At 45.5% G+C, this 15022-nt stretch overlaps 4 protein-coding genes across 4 annotated transcripts; 3 read left to right on the forward strand and 1 right to left on the reverse strand.

Annotated features, from left to right (window-relative positions):
- Positions 1-340: 340 nt before the first annotated feature.
- Positions 341-2925, forward strand: HD556DRAFT_1447272 (uncharacterized protein; the record flags this gene model as incomplete). Its single annotated transcript, XM_041307240.1, has 6 exons — positions 341-772; positions 826-1430; positions 1693-1935; positions 1988-2465; positions 2513-2843; positions 2900-2925. The coding sequence occupies 6 exons, from the start codon at positions 341-343 to the stop codon at positions 2923-2925; spliced, it is 2115 nt and encodes a 704-aa protein (XP_041156334.1).
- A 3011-nt stretch (positions 2926-5936) lies between these two features.
- Positions 5937-8503, reverse strand: HD556DRAFT_1447273 (uncharacterized protein; the record flags this gene model as incomplete). The annotated part of the gene is made up of 7 exons (XM_041307241.1): positions 5937-5992; positions 6050-7034; positions 7092-7399; positions 7482-7588; positions 7639-7767; positions 7821-8206; positions 8264-8503. The coding sequence occupies 7 exons, from the start codon at positions 8501-8503 to the stop codon at positions 5937-5939; spliced, it is 2211 nt and encodes a 736-aa protein (XP_041156335.1).
- Positions 8504-8998: 495 nt separating this feature from the next.
- On the forward strand, positions 8999-11745 carry HD556DRAFT_1311581 (uncharacterized protein; the record flags this gene model as incomplete). The annotated part of the gene is made up of 14 exons (XM_041300550.1): positions 8999-9037; positions 9250-9258; positions 9317-9407; positions 9455-9490; positions 9538-9632; positions 9744-9768; positions 9811-9905; positions 10003-10042; positions 10169-10194; positions 10407-10561; positions 10604-10747; positions 10801-10878; positions 10943-11133; positions 11489-11745. 14 exons carry the CDS (start codon positions 8999-9001, stop codon positions 11743-11745), a joined length of 1281 nt encoding a protein of 426 aa, XP_041156336.1.
- A 704-nt stretch (positions 11746-12449) lies between these two features.
- On the forward strand, positions 12450-14670 carry HD556DRAFT_1447275 (uncharacterized protein; the record flags this gene model as incomplete). Its single annotated transcript, XM_041307242.1, has 8 exons — positions 12450-12845; positions 12903-13026; positions 13078-13109; positions 13158-13528; positions 13646-13765; positions 13817-13982; positions 14030-14178; positions 14226-14670. 8 exons carry the CDS (start codon positions 12450-12452, stop codon positions 14668-14670), a joined length of 1803 nt encoding a protein of 600 aa, XP_041156337.1.
- Between the last annotated feature and the right edge of the window lie 352 nt (positions 14671-15022).

Consider the following 15022-nt stretch of genomic DNA (forward strand, 5'->3'; position numbering starts at 1 on the left):
TGCTTCATGCGGCCAACAGGTAGACTGTGAATTAAGATGTAGAACGACTGCTTCGATGGAAGGGAACTCCCCACTGCAGTTGGGACACAACCTGGCAAAGGTATGTACACTGATAAGCATACTGGTAACAGTGAATGATACGCACATTTGCTTTGGGCAATGAACTCAGTGTTGCAGTCAGTCTAAGGAACTCCGAGCCTTTCGAACTCCGCTGCGTGCAATGCTGACTGTATTCACAATACCAGCCTACGATTGAAGCCCAGAGAGATATTAAGGCCAGAGACACTACGCTAGAGTGATGCAGTTTCCTCAACAATTTTCAGTCGCTCCTTCACCCAACATGTCCCCCTCACTTCCATCTTCATCTCCGACACAACACAGCAGTTGCCCCCCTCCATCGAGCAGTCCTCCATCGTCCCCTCTATCAGGATATTCTTCAACTTCCGGGTCACCTCTTTTCGTCTCAACTCAAATCTCAGGGAGCTCCCCTGATACCAGACATTCCGACCTATGTACTTCACTTAAAGGTATCTTCTCAGCGGAGAAGACACCACCACCTATGACTCCGGCTTCCGCAACCAAAGGCCTATTTTATAATCCATCCACATCTCTGGACCTTTCCCGCAATGCTCGACGTCAGTTCATACGTGAAAGGATGAACAGAAAGTTCGTTCCATACCCCCCCGACCCAGCTCCACTCGAGGTTCGTTTTGCAGCTCGTCTTCTGGGGCGAGAACGCAAACCATATGTATCTAGTGAATCTCTTGTCAAGGTATCATATATTTCTATTATCCAGTTCCAAAGACTCATCTATATTTTATAAAGCATGCTGTACACTTAGAAAATGGCCTCACGCAAATGCGTCCTTCAACACTGTACAAAGGATACCAAGCACAACTTGCTGCTCGTGAGACTGCGCGCCAGCGCATGCTGGCTACCGCATGGGAAATCGAAGAAGCTGAGCGCTTCATTGTGTTCCTCAATGCCATGCACGCCGACAACGAAGACCGGCTCAAATTTACGAACGATCAGTTACACAGCTTTAGGAGCCTTTTTTCTGAGCGTGACTGCACAGACGTTGACGATGATAGAGACTACCTTCAAGCGGTCTATGAGGATGAAAACGACATTCTTAAGGTCATCTCATCTCAAGCTGAGCATGTGGCGAAGGTTTTAGGCTCGCGTGTCAGCAAAGCTTTCCAATCTGGAGTTGGAGCATCCAGATTCCCTTCATTGCAACCTGGGGTTATTGATGATGAAGATGATAGCGCCAGCAAGGCATCTGTGAAATCTGGGGCCGATGGATCCGGATCCCCCACCGGCAGTGGGGTTCTTGATGACGAAGACGACCCCAAATATCTAGGAACTTATGCGGACTATACCGCAAACCTTGGCATTCGTCCCGAAGCCTCATGTGTGGGTGCCACAATGTGAGTTCCTATCGTGGTAAGTGGGGTACATGTGTCTGTTCATTATACCACGCTGATCTATTGATAAGGAATGTTGTAATACACGCGTCGTTCTTCCATCATGGCGCCTTTCCCGACTCTATTGGTTTGTCATATGCATACTGTTTTTTTACATCCTTACCCCTTCATTTCTCCGCTTCTTTAGCTCATGGTCACAAGTACATCACTGAGTCACAAGCTGTATAGTTTGTTTGCGTTGTTTGCGTGCTTCCATTTGTATTAGAGTTGTAATCGATGCACCCTTTGCCCTCCCCCCAAATGATTCTTCCTGGATGACTGGCAAACGTCCCCCACAGCGCAAAGGTAAAGCAAAGATTGCAAAACCTGCTCGAGGGTCCGGTCTAAACCCTTCCCATGTACCTGCGGACACGCAGATCAATCTCCCTGATGAACAGCCACAACCTCCAGCTCAAATGCCCAACTTCAATCCACATCAGCAGCAACACCCCCTAGACGCATACAACCAGTAAGTGCGCTTGTCTATCTTTCTATACACTAATACTCAAATCACTTGGTAGGCCGAGCCTGAGCCATTCAAACCCCTCAAGCGCCGGCTTCAACAGCTACCTGGATTCTTTCAGCGCCGGCCGTGCAAACCCAAGCTACCCAGATCCTCCAAACACATACAACTACCAAGGCGCCAGCTACAGTGGCAACTCGCTGTCTGGTGCTGGCTACACTAACTCGCTGTCTGGCACCGGCTACAGCGGCAACTTGCTGCCTGGCGCCGGCTACACTAACTCGCTGTCTGGCGCCGGCTATACCAACTCGCTGTCTGGTGCCAGCTACAACAACTCGTTGTCTGGCGCCGGCTACAGCAACTCGTTGTCTGGCGCTGCAAGCCCAGTGCCGGATCCAGTGCCCACACAACCTCCAATAGCACCGAACCACCTTACTGGACCCATACCTCATTGGTTGGGCGATGATGCTGACGCCGTGCGTGCACTGACTTACGATCCAACAGCAGATGAGATACCGAACTCGAACATTATACATGTAAGTCTTTCATACTATCTCATGACATGTTTTAACGTTGATAATAGACACTGGGTCCTGCAAGATCCTCCGAAAGACGCCGACGCTCTCGACGCATGCCCCCAACACCATCGTTGGAACCCTACTCAGTACCCTCACATCCAAGTCAGACGCACCCTCCTACTCCTACGGCCACTGCTGGCCCGTCCAATGCTGCATCATTGGCCGACGTTGTCGAGGTCACTACAGCAGCCCGTGAACAAGTCCATAACCACTCGAGGGAAATCATCAAAGGCATCGTTTTTTCCCCTGATGCAATTGCATCATCTTCTGCTGTTCAGAAGCGCCTCGTCAAGGAGGTTATTAGTAAGGCCGTGCCATCGGTTATAAGCCTTCGTGGTAAGTTTAGTGACGACTATTATAACTAATTATAACTAATATTGATTATATTGCAGGGCTGACTCGGCAGGCCATACTGTAAGAATGATACATTAAATACCTACAATTGTAGATGAAATGTGATACAATAATTACTGAAGTCCATAGATACCTATCATTGTAGGGCTGATATATCAATGGAGGATCCTGTCAGGACACTCCCATAATAATCTCACACCCCTAATTTTCGCATTTTTGACCACTTACTGTGGGAATTTCCCCACAACACTTAAAAATAGATTGCTTCTCCACATTTTCGCATTTTTAGCCACCCCACTACACCTAAAACATCACCCATTTTGGGAATCTCCACAATATCAATTATTCCCACACCCTCCCCACCTCACTGCAGCTTCACCACCACACCACAATAGGTCCCCTCTTGTATCTAAGTAGTAGTTTGGTATATATATGTACAATATAATGTAATAGACCGCTTTTTTTGCTTATTTGTGTGCCTGCTCCTCCTCTAGAGGCCATTTAACATATGTTAGAGTAAAGAACACTTTCGCACTTTTGCCCCTTTGGTGGGAAAGTGTTCTATTATATTCAAAACATGTTTATGAGCATATATGAGTATATTCCCATCTTTATTTGACCCCCTGAAGCGCCCTACATCAATAGATATAGCACATATGCAAGAAAACACAGAATATGTTCCTATTTAATTATTTCTAAGTGGACAGACTTGGAAAAATGATTCCCAGTATCTATTTAACAATATGAACAATGTATCAGGAGCCCAGGACCATGGGATAATTCCCTGTTGCATGGTGTGCCCCCCCTCTCCTGGTGGTTTACCCCCTGTGAAAATTTTTCCTGCAGGACCGGACCTTAATTGAGGTGAGGGGTCTATTTCTATGTATATTTGGAGTAGATCTATCATATAGCTGGCCCAGAACACACATAGGATCCTGCTACAAGAACAAAAACATAGAAAATCTCACTTTTGACACTTTTCATGTTTTTTAGTATCTTACTCTTGCATAAATAACCATCCCTGCTCACATATTATCAGTAGTACATTCACACATATGTTCTATGCCAAGGATCAGCCCTACATAGGGCGCAAATTTGATATCTGATGTACAGGAGGTATTTCTACTGATAGGAAACCTACAGAGTAATCCAGCCTGTGATAAGTGATCAGATACCTGGGATACCTCTTATATATGTCCCTAATGATGGACTTGAAGTTTTAGAAAGATCAGTGAAGGACTGACTGAATGACAAGTAAAATGACATATGTGTGAAAAGTGACAATTGACATCTTTTGACACAAAGTCACATTTATATATGGTATAGGGCAAATATTTCATTAAAAATATGTAGGATATATGATAGACTACTAAATGAACCTATGCTACATACTGCCCTGAGGTTAGAGGGTGATGGAAGGAATGTGATGTATATTTGAGTTGACCCAGCATTAAAGTCCTACTGCTGCCCAACTGACCATTTTCGATGTTTTGAGTCTTTGAACTTTCCCACACTCAATTTCTTATCTATTTCACTTCCTCAGCACTCAATTCTTGTTGGATTGTTTTGTAAATTTAGGTATATGATAGTGAATGTACTTTAAATCTACTCCAAGTGTCTGATTATTAAATTTCGATGTTTTGAAAGTATGGGCTCCTTATCAGTAGAAATACCTCCTGTACATCAGATATCAAATTTGCGCCCTATGTAGGGCTGATCCTTGGCATAGAACATATGTGTGAATGTACTACTGATAATATGTGAGCAGGGATGGTTATTTATGCAAGAGTAAGATACTAAAAAACATGAAAAGTGTCAAAAGTGAGATTTTCTATGTTTTTGTTCTTGTAGCAGGATCCTATGTGTGTTCTGGGCCAGCTATATGATAGATCTACTCCAAATATACATAGAAATAGACCCCTCACCTCAATTAAGGTCCGGTCCTGCAGGAAAAATTTTCACAGGGGGTAAACCACCAGGAGAGGGGGGGCACACCATGCAACAGGGAATTATCCCATGGTCCTGGGCTCCTGATACATTGTTCATATTGTTAAATAGATACTGGGAATCATTTTTCCAAGTCTGTCCACTTAGAAATAATTAAATAGGAACATATTCTGTGTTTTCTTGCATATGTGCTATATCTATTGATGTAGGGCGCTTCAGGGGGTCAAATAAAGATGGGAATATACTCATATATGCTCATAAACATGTTTTGAATATAATAGAACACTTTCCCACCAAAGGGGCAAAAGTGCGAAAGTGTTCTTTACTCTAACATATGTTAAATGGCCTCTAGAGGAGGAGCAGGCACACAAATAAGCAAAAAAAGCGGTCTATTACATTATATTGTACATATATATACCAAACTACTACTTAGATACAAGAGGGGACCTATTGTGGTGTGGTGGTGAAGCTGCAGTGAGGTGGGGAGGGTGTGGGAATAATTGATATTGTGGAGATTCCCAAAATGGGTGATGTTTTAGGTGTAGTGGGCAGGCCCCAGTGTCATATTGATGCAACATTTTGCTGCAGTTGCAAGGGATCCAGTGATGCAACAGTGCAGCGTGGATCCTCGGATAGCACTGATGCATTACTGATGCATTACTGATGCAATACTGATGCATCAGTAATGCATCAGCCATGCATTGCAGGTCGGCTCATTGCTTTCCCAGCCCATCACCCAACTACTTATAGTGTGCGCATATATTCATTTTCCTTTCTCCCTTTCTCCCTTACTTATCACTGCTTGTATTCTGTCAGTCCGAGTCACGATGTTCTGTTCCGTCTCGAGTCCAATTTTTCACGCGATGCAGGCTGATACTTGTAGCATGCGCATATATTCATTCTTTTCAAGTTTTCCCTTACTCGTATTCTTTCAATTCCTGCAAGTCTGAGTCATGCCGTTCTGTTCTGTCTTGCGTCCGATCTTAGCTTTTCCTTCGCGACAAGCTTTCACAATGCAAGAATAACTTCATTCACTAATCATAGACAGGATAAAGGTCTAGGGACCACATCTATTACATCTGTATAGCGTGAAAATTTATGATCAGAGCATGGATCAAACAGAGAACTTCATGGAGCCAACATAAAGCCAGTCGGCTCACGCCTTCGTTCGTCTTTTCCTGTTTCTGTTAGCGAGTGAGAATAGAGCAGGATTTTTCAGACATACTTTGTTGGAATCACACCTTCTGCAGTCGAGTCAGCAGTACGCTTCGATGATGTTCCCCCAACCTCCTCCAAAACACTTGGATTTTCCTTGCTACCAATACCAACGAATGTCATGCCATCTGACCCGATTGCGTCAGCAATATCATTCCGCCTGGATTTGATTGGAATGCGCTTCGATACACGTGCCGCTCCAATCTGACTCGCAGTAGCTTTTTGCACGATATTATTGATAGTAATCGAATCACCCAACGCGTTACCTTCATCATCTGCAGCGACGTGTGTTGTCTCCATTACTGCACTAGACTTGGTACTAACAGGATGTGCCTTGGGTTTGGGTTTGGGTTTGGGTTTGGGTTTGGCCTTGGGTTTGGCAGCGTTCGCAAGCGTGATCACAGGGATATGCTCAGTAGAATTGACCAGGGGAGTGAGTTTTGCTGTAGTGGGTGTGGCCGTAACAGTGGGAGTGTCTGTGATAAATTTGGCGGCAGAGCGAGGCTTGTCGGTGTGTGCTGTGAGAGACTTGGTTGTAGGAAGTTTCGACTTGGACTTGCGCTTGGACTTAGCACGTCCGGTACCAGCCTGTGAATCGGGAACTTCAGCAGGTTGTGCGGTCTCAGTCGGAGAAGGGGGGTTGGCAGCTGGAAGGGTGGGAAGCTGATAAGTAAATTGAGGAAGGTGCTCGTCAAGGCTAGGGCTCGTGGTACTGCGCTCAGCGGAGGTTGGAGAGGTCAACGAAGAAGACAGACTAGATGTCTCCCACCCTGTCGAATGAAGATTGTCATTGTTGAAATTCCACCCGTGCATGGTGTCAGCAAGCGAGAATCCCAAAGAAGCTGGTGAGCTGAATGATGTGTTCTGCACGGTACTGCTACCAAGATATCCCGTAGCCATAAGACCGGGCTGTAAAAATCGGGCCTCGAATGGTTCAATTGAGCCGAGAGGCGCACTAGCTTGAGGCATCATAACACTGTGCAAATCCAGTGACCAATCAGGATATTGGGACTATATCAGAAAATCGTCAGGTAACATAGTGGGAGTGACGGCGTGTAAGACTCTTACCTGAGAGTAGAATGGTCCCGTAAGCTGAAGTGATGCATCAGTGAAGCCAGCCGGTGCCAGCGCCACGGTGCCTGCCATTGATGCATCAGTTGTCGTTGATGCATCAGGTCCGGTTGATGCATCAGGTCCGGTTGATGCATCAGGTGTCTGCAAAATCGTATAAAGGCCGGGGTTATCCCAGCTCATGGTATCAGTACCTCCTTCGTTCTCCTCTCTGCTTTCATCCTCTTCGCCACTTTCATCCTCTTCGCCGCTACCATACTCTTCGAGTTCCTCACTCCTGTTGCCATCTCCGACGTTCGTGGTAGCTGGCAGCAAGGGTCATGTTCCTTCGCAGCTGACAAGTGTGTATCAATGCGAGCCCATAATGATAATGAGGAAATGACTTACAGAATATTGATTCTGCAAATTCCTGGTACGCACCGAGGAAGGCATAGTCCTCATCAGGGTACAAGTGGGCAAAATTGCGCCCACCAGAGGTTTCTGATGGATGGCACCTTAGTTGGAGGTAAGCACGTTAGTTATACTGCTGATTCGGTTCACTTACGATAAAGTAACTATGTTCTGATTATGCCTTGGGTCAGGTCCGGCGCACATGAAGGACACAATGAATTGAGTTTGTTTTTTGACGAGGCGTGCAAAGCGCTGGCATATGATTGGCAATTCGTCAATACCTCTGTAGGACATGTGAGTATGATTAAAACCAGGTACATCGACCGAAACACTTACTTTGCGATGGCATCAGGATCACTTTCATCGTTATCATCATCTTCGTCATCCAGTATGTCACCCTTTCCCTTGCTACCTTTTATCTGCTTGTCGTACCTCTTTCTAACCTCCTTCTTAACCTCGTCCGACTCATCTTCTAAGAGCTCCTTGGAGAACCTTCGACCCAATGCCATGCGGTGACCAGAAGTAGTCACATTGCCCGCTTCTTGTTCGGCCTTGACCAGGGGTTTGATCTGCTCGTCGTAGACCATGCCCATATAGATCTCTTCGACAGACTTTGCACGCGTCTTCAGTCGCAGGGCGGCATCAAAGACAGTCTGTTCCTTCTTCAAGCCGCGATTCTTTTTGGATGAACCCGCCCGCCAACGGAACCAGGTTGCCAGTTGCTACAAGTATTTTACTTTAGTTTACGATACAAAAAAAACACGTAGTCGACGACTTACAACTTTACGTTGCTCTTCAGCTTTAACTTCTTGTTTCGTCTGCTCAACAGTGAGCGACACGTCACCAGGGATGTCGGGGAACAGAATATTGCGCTCTGGCCATGTTTTGAACCAATATTTGTGTATGCCGGGCCAGAAGCAGGAGTAGTCCTTGTCCCCGGTGCTTTGCTGCATGTACTCTGGCATTTGTTCTTGGAGCCATGTATACTGCGCTTTGGTAGTCCACGAAGCTGCTGGCATTGTTGTGCGTGAATATGAAGGATGATGGGGAAATAATTCCCGTATGAAGTAGACGTCCATCCTTATATTATTCGCGAGTCAATACCGAGCGAATAAAAAAAAATAGAGCTATTTTGGTATCGACTTACCACATTGTCAAATTAGGAGAGGGTGGTATGGATGGAAACGACGGAAACAATGGTATCGGCACCGATTTGTGTTTTAGAATGACTAGTGATCAGGTAATGAGGGATGACGACACAATCTGAGTGTTGCGTACTACATACCGGGAGGTGTTAGCTGTGCCTGCACTAAGATTGATATCGGCTTCATATTGCCTCCAGTGGATCTTGAGATGAAGTTGGTAGACTGGCCATCGTTGCTGAGTGCACCGTTAGCCCATTGTTATTGTCCATGCAATCATGTAGACTAACCTATGACGATGATGGGATGTGACTTGAACCAACAATAAGTGTTCGGACAGAGCGTCGTGACAGTAATAAGCCTGAGTATACAATGTGGGATCAATCAACCAAAGACTCACCTAGACATCGAGTAATAAGTATACAATGTGGGATCAAACAACCAAAGACTCACCTAGACATCGAGAAATGAACATTAAGCAGTAGTTGAGTTTCGATGTGCTTATGTGTGTAGCCTACTTTAGAACGTCAAGTTAGCGTGTGGCAGTGTGATCAGTTTGCAGGTGTCACAGACTCTATCATAGCGCTGACTATTCTACATTTGTAAAACTCACTCACACATAGTACACACAGGTGAGACTCTACTGTGCTGGATCTGTTCAACTATTCTACACTCATAAAATGTTTCAAGGCTGCCAATGCTGGCAAATTTCTGTCTATTATTCTTGCTCTCATCCACCGGCCAGGCCTCAAAAAGATTCGAGGATTGGTTACTAACACTGGTAAGTTTCATTTCAATCCTTTTTGTTGCGACTCATCCACTGGCCAGGCCTCAAAAAGATTCGAGGATTGGTTACTAACGCTGGTAAGTTTCGTTTCAATCCTTTTTGTTGCGACTCATCCACTGGCCAGGCCTCAAAAAGATTCGAGGATTGGTTGCTAACGCTGGCAACTTTCAGTCCACCGGCCGGGCCTCAAAAAGATTCGAGGATTGGTTCCTAATGCTGGTAAGTTTTGATCCTTTTTGTCATAACTCATCCACCGGCCAGGCCTCAAAAGATTCGAGGATTGGTTGCTAACGCTGGCACCTTTCAATCCACTGGCCGGGCCTCAAAAAGATTCGAGGATTGGTTCCTAATGCTGGTAAGTTTTGATCCTTTTTGTCATAACTCATCCACCGGCCAGGCCTCAAAAAGATTCGAGGATTGGTTGCTAACGCTGGCACCTTTCAATCCACTGGCCGGGCCTCAAAAAGATTCGAGGATTGGTTCCTAATGCTGGTAAGTTTTGATCCTTTTTGTCATAACTCATCCACCGGCCAGGCCTCAAAAAGATTCGAGGATTGGTTGCTAACGCTGGCACCTTTCAATCCACCAGCCGGGCCTCAAAAAGATTCGAGGATTGGTTCCTAACGCTGGTAAGTTTTAATCCTTTTTGTCGCAACTCATCCACCAGCCGAGTCTTCTTATTTGCCCTTGTACTCTACTTGATTAGCACCTGCAACGTTGTAGTTGTCGCATCATGTCTAGATTTGATTGTATAGTACTAATATTTCTACAATACAAGAGTGTGTGTGTTTCGTCTGTATGTGTGAGTTTTGCGTGTAGAATAGTTGAACGTTAGAACCAGCGCCATAAGACTCAACTTGCAATTTACTTGAGTCTAGCTCATAATTTGATCGTTGTATGAGGTAGAACCCCGACATACATGCTCTGAATAATTAGCTACTGCTATACCATTGATTTTGAGTGAGACATGATTGGTGATCATCGGATATCAAGCAATTAGTAGTAAATCTCCCAAAGTCGACGCGGCTACTTTCAACAACTTGTTCTAAACTTGGTTACTACTACATCATGGGCCGACCTCGGCTGTATCACACATCACAAGATAAAATTGAGGCTGCTCATTCTTACCGCAAGAAATACTATGCAAAGTAAGCACTTGCTTTTCTGTTTTAACTACTGACATGTATCAGGAGACGCAGAAATAGTGCAATCATCAGCAAGAAGAACCGGCAAAAATCTTGCAAACAACACAACTGTCCGACCAACAATGATGTTGATTCCCAAAACCGTAGCAGGTACAGCGTCCGCACGAGATCATCACAAAGGCACCCATGGTGAGCTGCACGTTACTGATAGCTACTTGAACTTTACATTAAACTATCATTAGGCAGGAAGACCTCACAAGTGCCGAAGCTGCACTTGCAGACATTATTGGTGGATCCTCGCGAAGACTTTTAGATGGCTGGTGAATGATCTTTGTCAGTCAGGTGACGCGGGAACATGCATGCATTCAATCAATGTATTACTAGGTGGTATGGAAGGCATTCAACAACGTCTCCGGCTACTTCATGGATCGTTTTGCAGGCTATGGGGACAGGAGAGGAGTTGCAGCGAGTAGATTTGATATCCCATCAAGCATCTAGCCTCATCTTAGCACTGGAGGACTTGCTCATGCATGTCATGGTCGACCCTCACGATGCGCTGGAAGGTCATACACGTGGTGAGCTATTATACCAGACTACTTGTGATATCACTGTCTCGCAGTTATGATAATGATGCGATGTTAGTGATGCATCAATCATGTAATCTTCAATCCTGACACCGGTGATTGCAAGCACCGAAACTCTATCAAACGCTAGCCCCCGTTGGTCTAAGATACTTCTAATCCATTCTACTTGGACCGAAACTCTATCAAACGCTAGCCCTCGTTGGTCTAAGACGCTTCTACTGGAACCTCACGTTGGCCGCTGCCAATTTGACTCATCAACATTAACACTTGTGTTCTAAGGTGAGTGATTTGCCATATCAATGGAAGCGCTAGGTATCAAGCTAACCCAAAATTTCCTCGCTGCCAGTCCGTCTCTCCATGTGTGATCCCCTTTGGGTCGACATCACTACAACACCCTACATGGCAGAGCCAGAGGAGTCTGTGACTGTGTACGAGGGCAGTGTCGAGTTTGATGAGGCCGTCTATGCTATGGCGGATGAATGCTTTATTTTTTCGTATCTAGGAATATTCTACAACATGCCTGCCAAGCGCGATCTAGAACCACCTTTCTACTGCGTTACCTATGGCCGCTACATTGGAGTTTTTCCGTCATATCTCTGGTGAGATTTCCATCTCATTTCCATTTTTATACTTAAACACCCACCTTAGGGATGATATAAAAACTGAACTCCAAGCCCCAGGCCATCGTGCTCCTACCTACTTCGCTGTTCGGTCGCTTTTTCTCGGGGAACAGAAAGTTCATCGTGCCATCCGGCGTAGGCTCGCAGCCAGTAGATGACACACTGTAAGTTTGATGTTGTATCGTTAGTAGCATTTGCTAACATTGCTCGGTCTATAGTCGGGACCGATTATGGGAGAATGTATTCAGTTAGAAGACAATCAGAGTAAGGAAGAGATATAAGGTTTTTTGTGAGGCTCATGGCGTGCAACCAGATTCAGTTAGACGACCAATCGGAGTAAGGAAGAGATATAAGGTTTTTTGTGAGGCTCATGGCGTGCAGCCATTCAGTTAGAAGACAATCGGAGTAAGGAAGAGATATAAGGTTTTTTGTGAGGCTCATGGCGTGCAGCCATTCAGTTAGAAGACAATCAGGGTAAGGAAGAGATATAAGGTTTTTGTGAGGCCCATGGCATGTAGCCAGTATCTCAGGTATTCCGCTTTGGCTGAGGAAAAGAGCAATCAAATTTCTGGAGCATCCCTAGATAGAGATGAGTGTTTGGCTTCATCGACGCCCTTCGGCAAGTCACATGACATGTCAGGCTCGGAGAGCTGCATATGATTTCTGTTTGCTCGACACCATCTAAGAATGTCTATGGGTCCTGGTCCGTCTGAGGCAGGGCCACCATATCCAGTTCAGACTATCATATGTACCAAGGCAATGTCCTCTACCTCGAAGAACTCGCCAAAACGGAAGAGGAAACCAAAGCTCAATTTCTATCGCACAGCGCCAGTAGTCCATTATCGCCAGCATACCCAATACCAAGTCAACAATGATGGCTCTGTCAGTTATACGCAGAAGCGTCTTCTACCTCCTAAGAATGCTAAAGCAACCATCCCGGACCATTATATTGATCAAACTCATGCGGAACGAACTCTATGCAACTCAGACACCTTTTTTTCAATTCCAGAGCCACTTGACGATCTCCCACTCGAAGTATCATTAGATGTTCTAGGCCAACAAAGGAGAAAACGAACAGCAGGTGTACGTGCACTACAATGTTTCACATAATTTGACTTCCCCCTCACAATGTTTAATCAGGACCATCCTTTGTTGACGTGGCTGAATCACAGAGCGTTATTCCTTCGAGAAATGATCCGTCTTGAAGGAAGAGTCAGCATGCGGTTGTGCTTAGAGTGTGATGGTCCCAATCCTGAGTACAAATGTCAGGACTGCTTCGGGTCAGAGCTTCATTGCTCAACTTGTATTTTGTCAGTCCATGCGCACCACCCGCTTCACCGATTGCAGGTATGTCTTTGCATTTAATTGTGATAATAGACTTAATCTCAAATACAGAAGTGGAACGGTCAATACTTCGAGCGAATTTCTCTGAAAGCCCTGGGCCTCCGCATTCAGCTTGGTCACATCACTGGCCGGCAATGTGTCAATCCTCACCGTGCTTTTAATGACGATTTTGTCATTATCGACATCTTCGGTATACACGAAGTGTCACTCGACTTCTGCGGTTGTGCAATAGCCGAAAGTCGTATGCAACAGCTACTTCGAATGTCATTATTTCCTTCAACAACCTCAGATCCAAAAACTGCTGCAACATTCCGCGTTCTGGAGCAGTATCACCTGCTCTCGTTTGAGTCAAAAATATCTGCCTATGAATTTTATCATGGACTTCGCCGGATGTCTGACAACACCGTCTACTTCTCATTAAGGTAGGTTCAAAATTTCAAGTATCCTTATGGTCAGTAAAGCTTCTTTACAGGATCGATACGAGTCGTTTATGCGGATGATTCGTGAATGGCGTCACCTGAAGATGCTCAAACGCTCAGGGCAGGTCACGATCCGAAGGGTGTAGAAGCGACAGCTCAAGGTGAATGTGCTGTATTGTGCCCAGCTTGTCCACATCCAGGGAAGAACCTTCCAGATAATTGGAAAGATGCACCTCGACGGTGAGTTTTAGATAGCTTGAGTGGTATTATCGCTGATATAGATACTATTAGTTGGCTCTACGGATTGTTCCTTGCTATCGATGCAAACTTCCGGTTGAAACGCAAGGCTGTCTCGAATGACAGCGTGGACCCAAGCCTGAGTTCTGGGTGGGCCTATTTCGTGGAGGATGAAGCTTATAAGGGCTTCTTGGACAGCAATTCGGACAATACCCAAGAGGTTGTTTTATTTAAATCTTCTTTTCGTGTATTAATGGTGTTCTACAGAAATCAACATGCTCAAGTCACAACGCTGTGAACATGGCGGACACAAAATCTAATCGTGGACTTGCTGCCACAGGTTTAGGTACTGTTGACTGTGCCCGCCACAACATGAAACGGCCCAACGCTGTTGGAGATCTCCAAAAGGGTGAAAGGTAAATCGTGTTTTGCATTCAGACATTGGTGATCTAACGGTCTGTAGATATGTCAACATGGATTATTTATTCTTCTCAACGCTGCGCCACACTGTAATCGACACTCTGAATGTATCTTACGATATCGCGTGCCAGTGGCACAAAAAATTATGGCACCGTATGAGCACATTTCCAGTCTCAATGCACCTCCTGCCCACTTTCAAAACTATCTCTTTTTTCGTCCCAAAGTTCCACCTTCCTGCTCACATCGAGGAGTGTCAAACCTCATTCTCGTTCAATTTTAAGAGTGGGGTCGGTCGGACTGATGGAGAAGCACCCGAGCGTGGCTGGGCCAATATCAACCCCGTCGCTTCAAGTACTAAAGAGATGGGTCCTGGTGCACGGCGAGACACCCTTGACGACTACTTTGGAGACTCAAATTGGAAAAAGGTAGTTAAACTTGGTTCGTACATTTTCATTGAAATCATCCTTTATTGCAACTGGATACCTTAACCTCGACTACTCCGACACTCAATTGTGCAGACGCACCATGCACCTTCTCTCCATCCACCAGTCGCCTCGATAATACATCAACCCCTTACTATGCCGAGGCAGTTTCGGTCTTGAAGAGCATATTTGGGCTGACCTCCTTTATTATCAGGTCATACTATGCTTCACAAGATGAAGGATGCATTACCGGAGCGGCAGGATCATCACGAAGCCCTTGATGACCTTGAAGAAGGTTTGAGAGGTGAATATAGTGCCGCTCTCGCCCAGTGGAGAGAACAGGTGGAGGCTTGGGAGCGTGACCCTGCAAAGCCAAATCCTTTCGAACGAAGGGCGGAAAGTATGTATGGATCATCAT

The sequence above is a fragment of the Suillus plorans genome (genome assembly GCF_016647745.1).
Source record: "Suillus plorans strain S12 chromosome Unknown HD556scaffold_61, whole genome shotgun sequence".
In the NCBI taxonomy this organism is placed as follows: domain Eukaryota; kingdom Fungi; phylum Basidiomycota; class Agaricomycetes; order Boletales; family Suillaceae; genus Suillus; species Suillus plorans.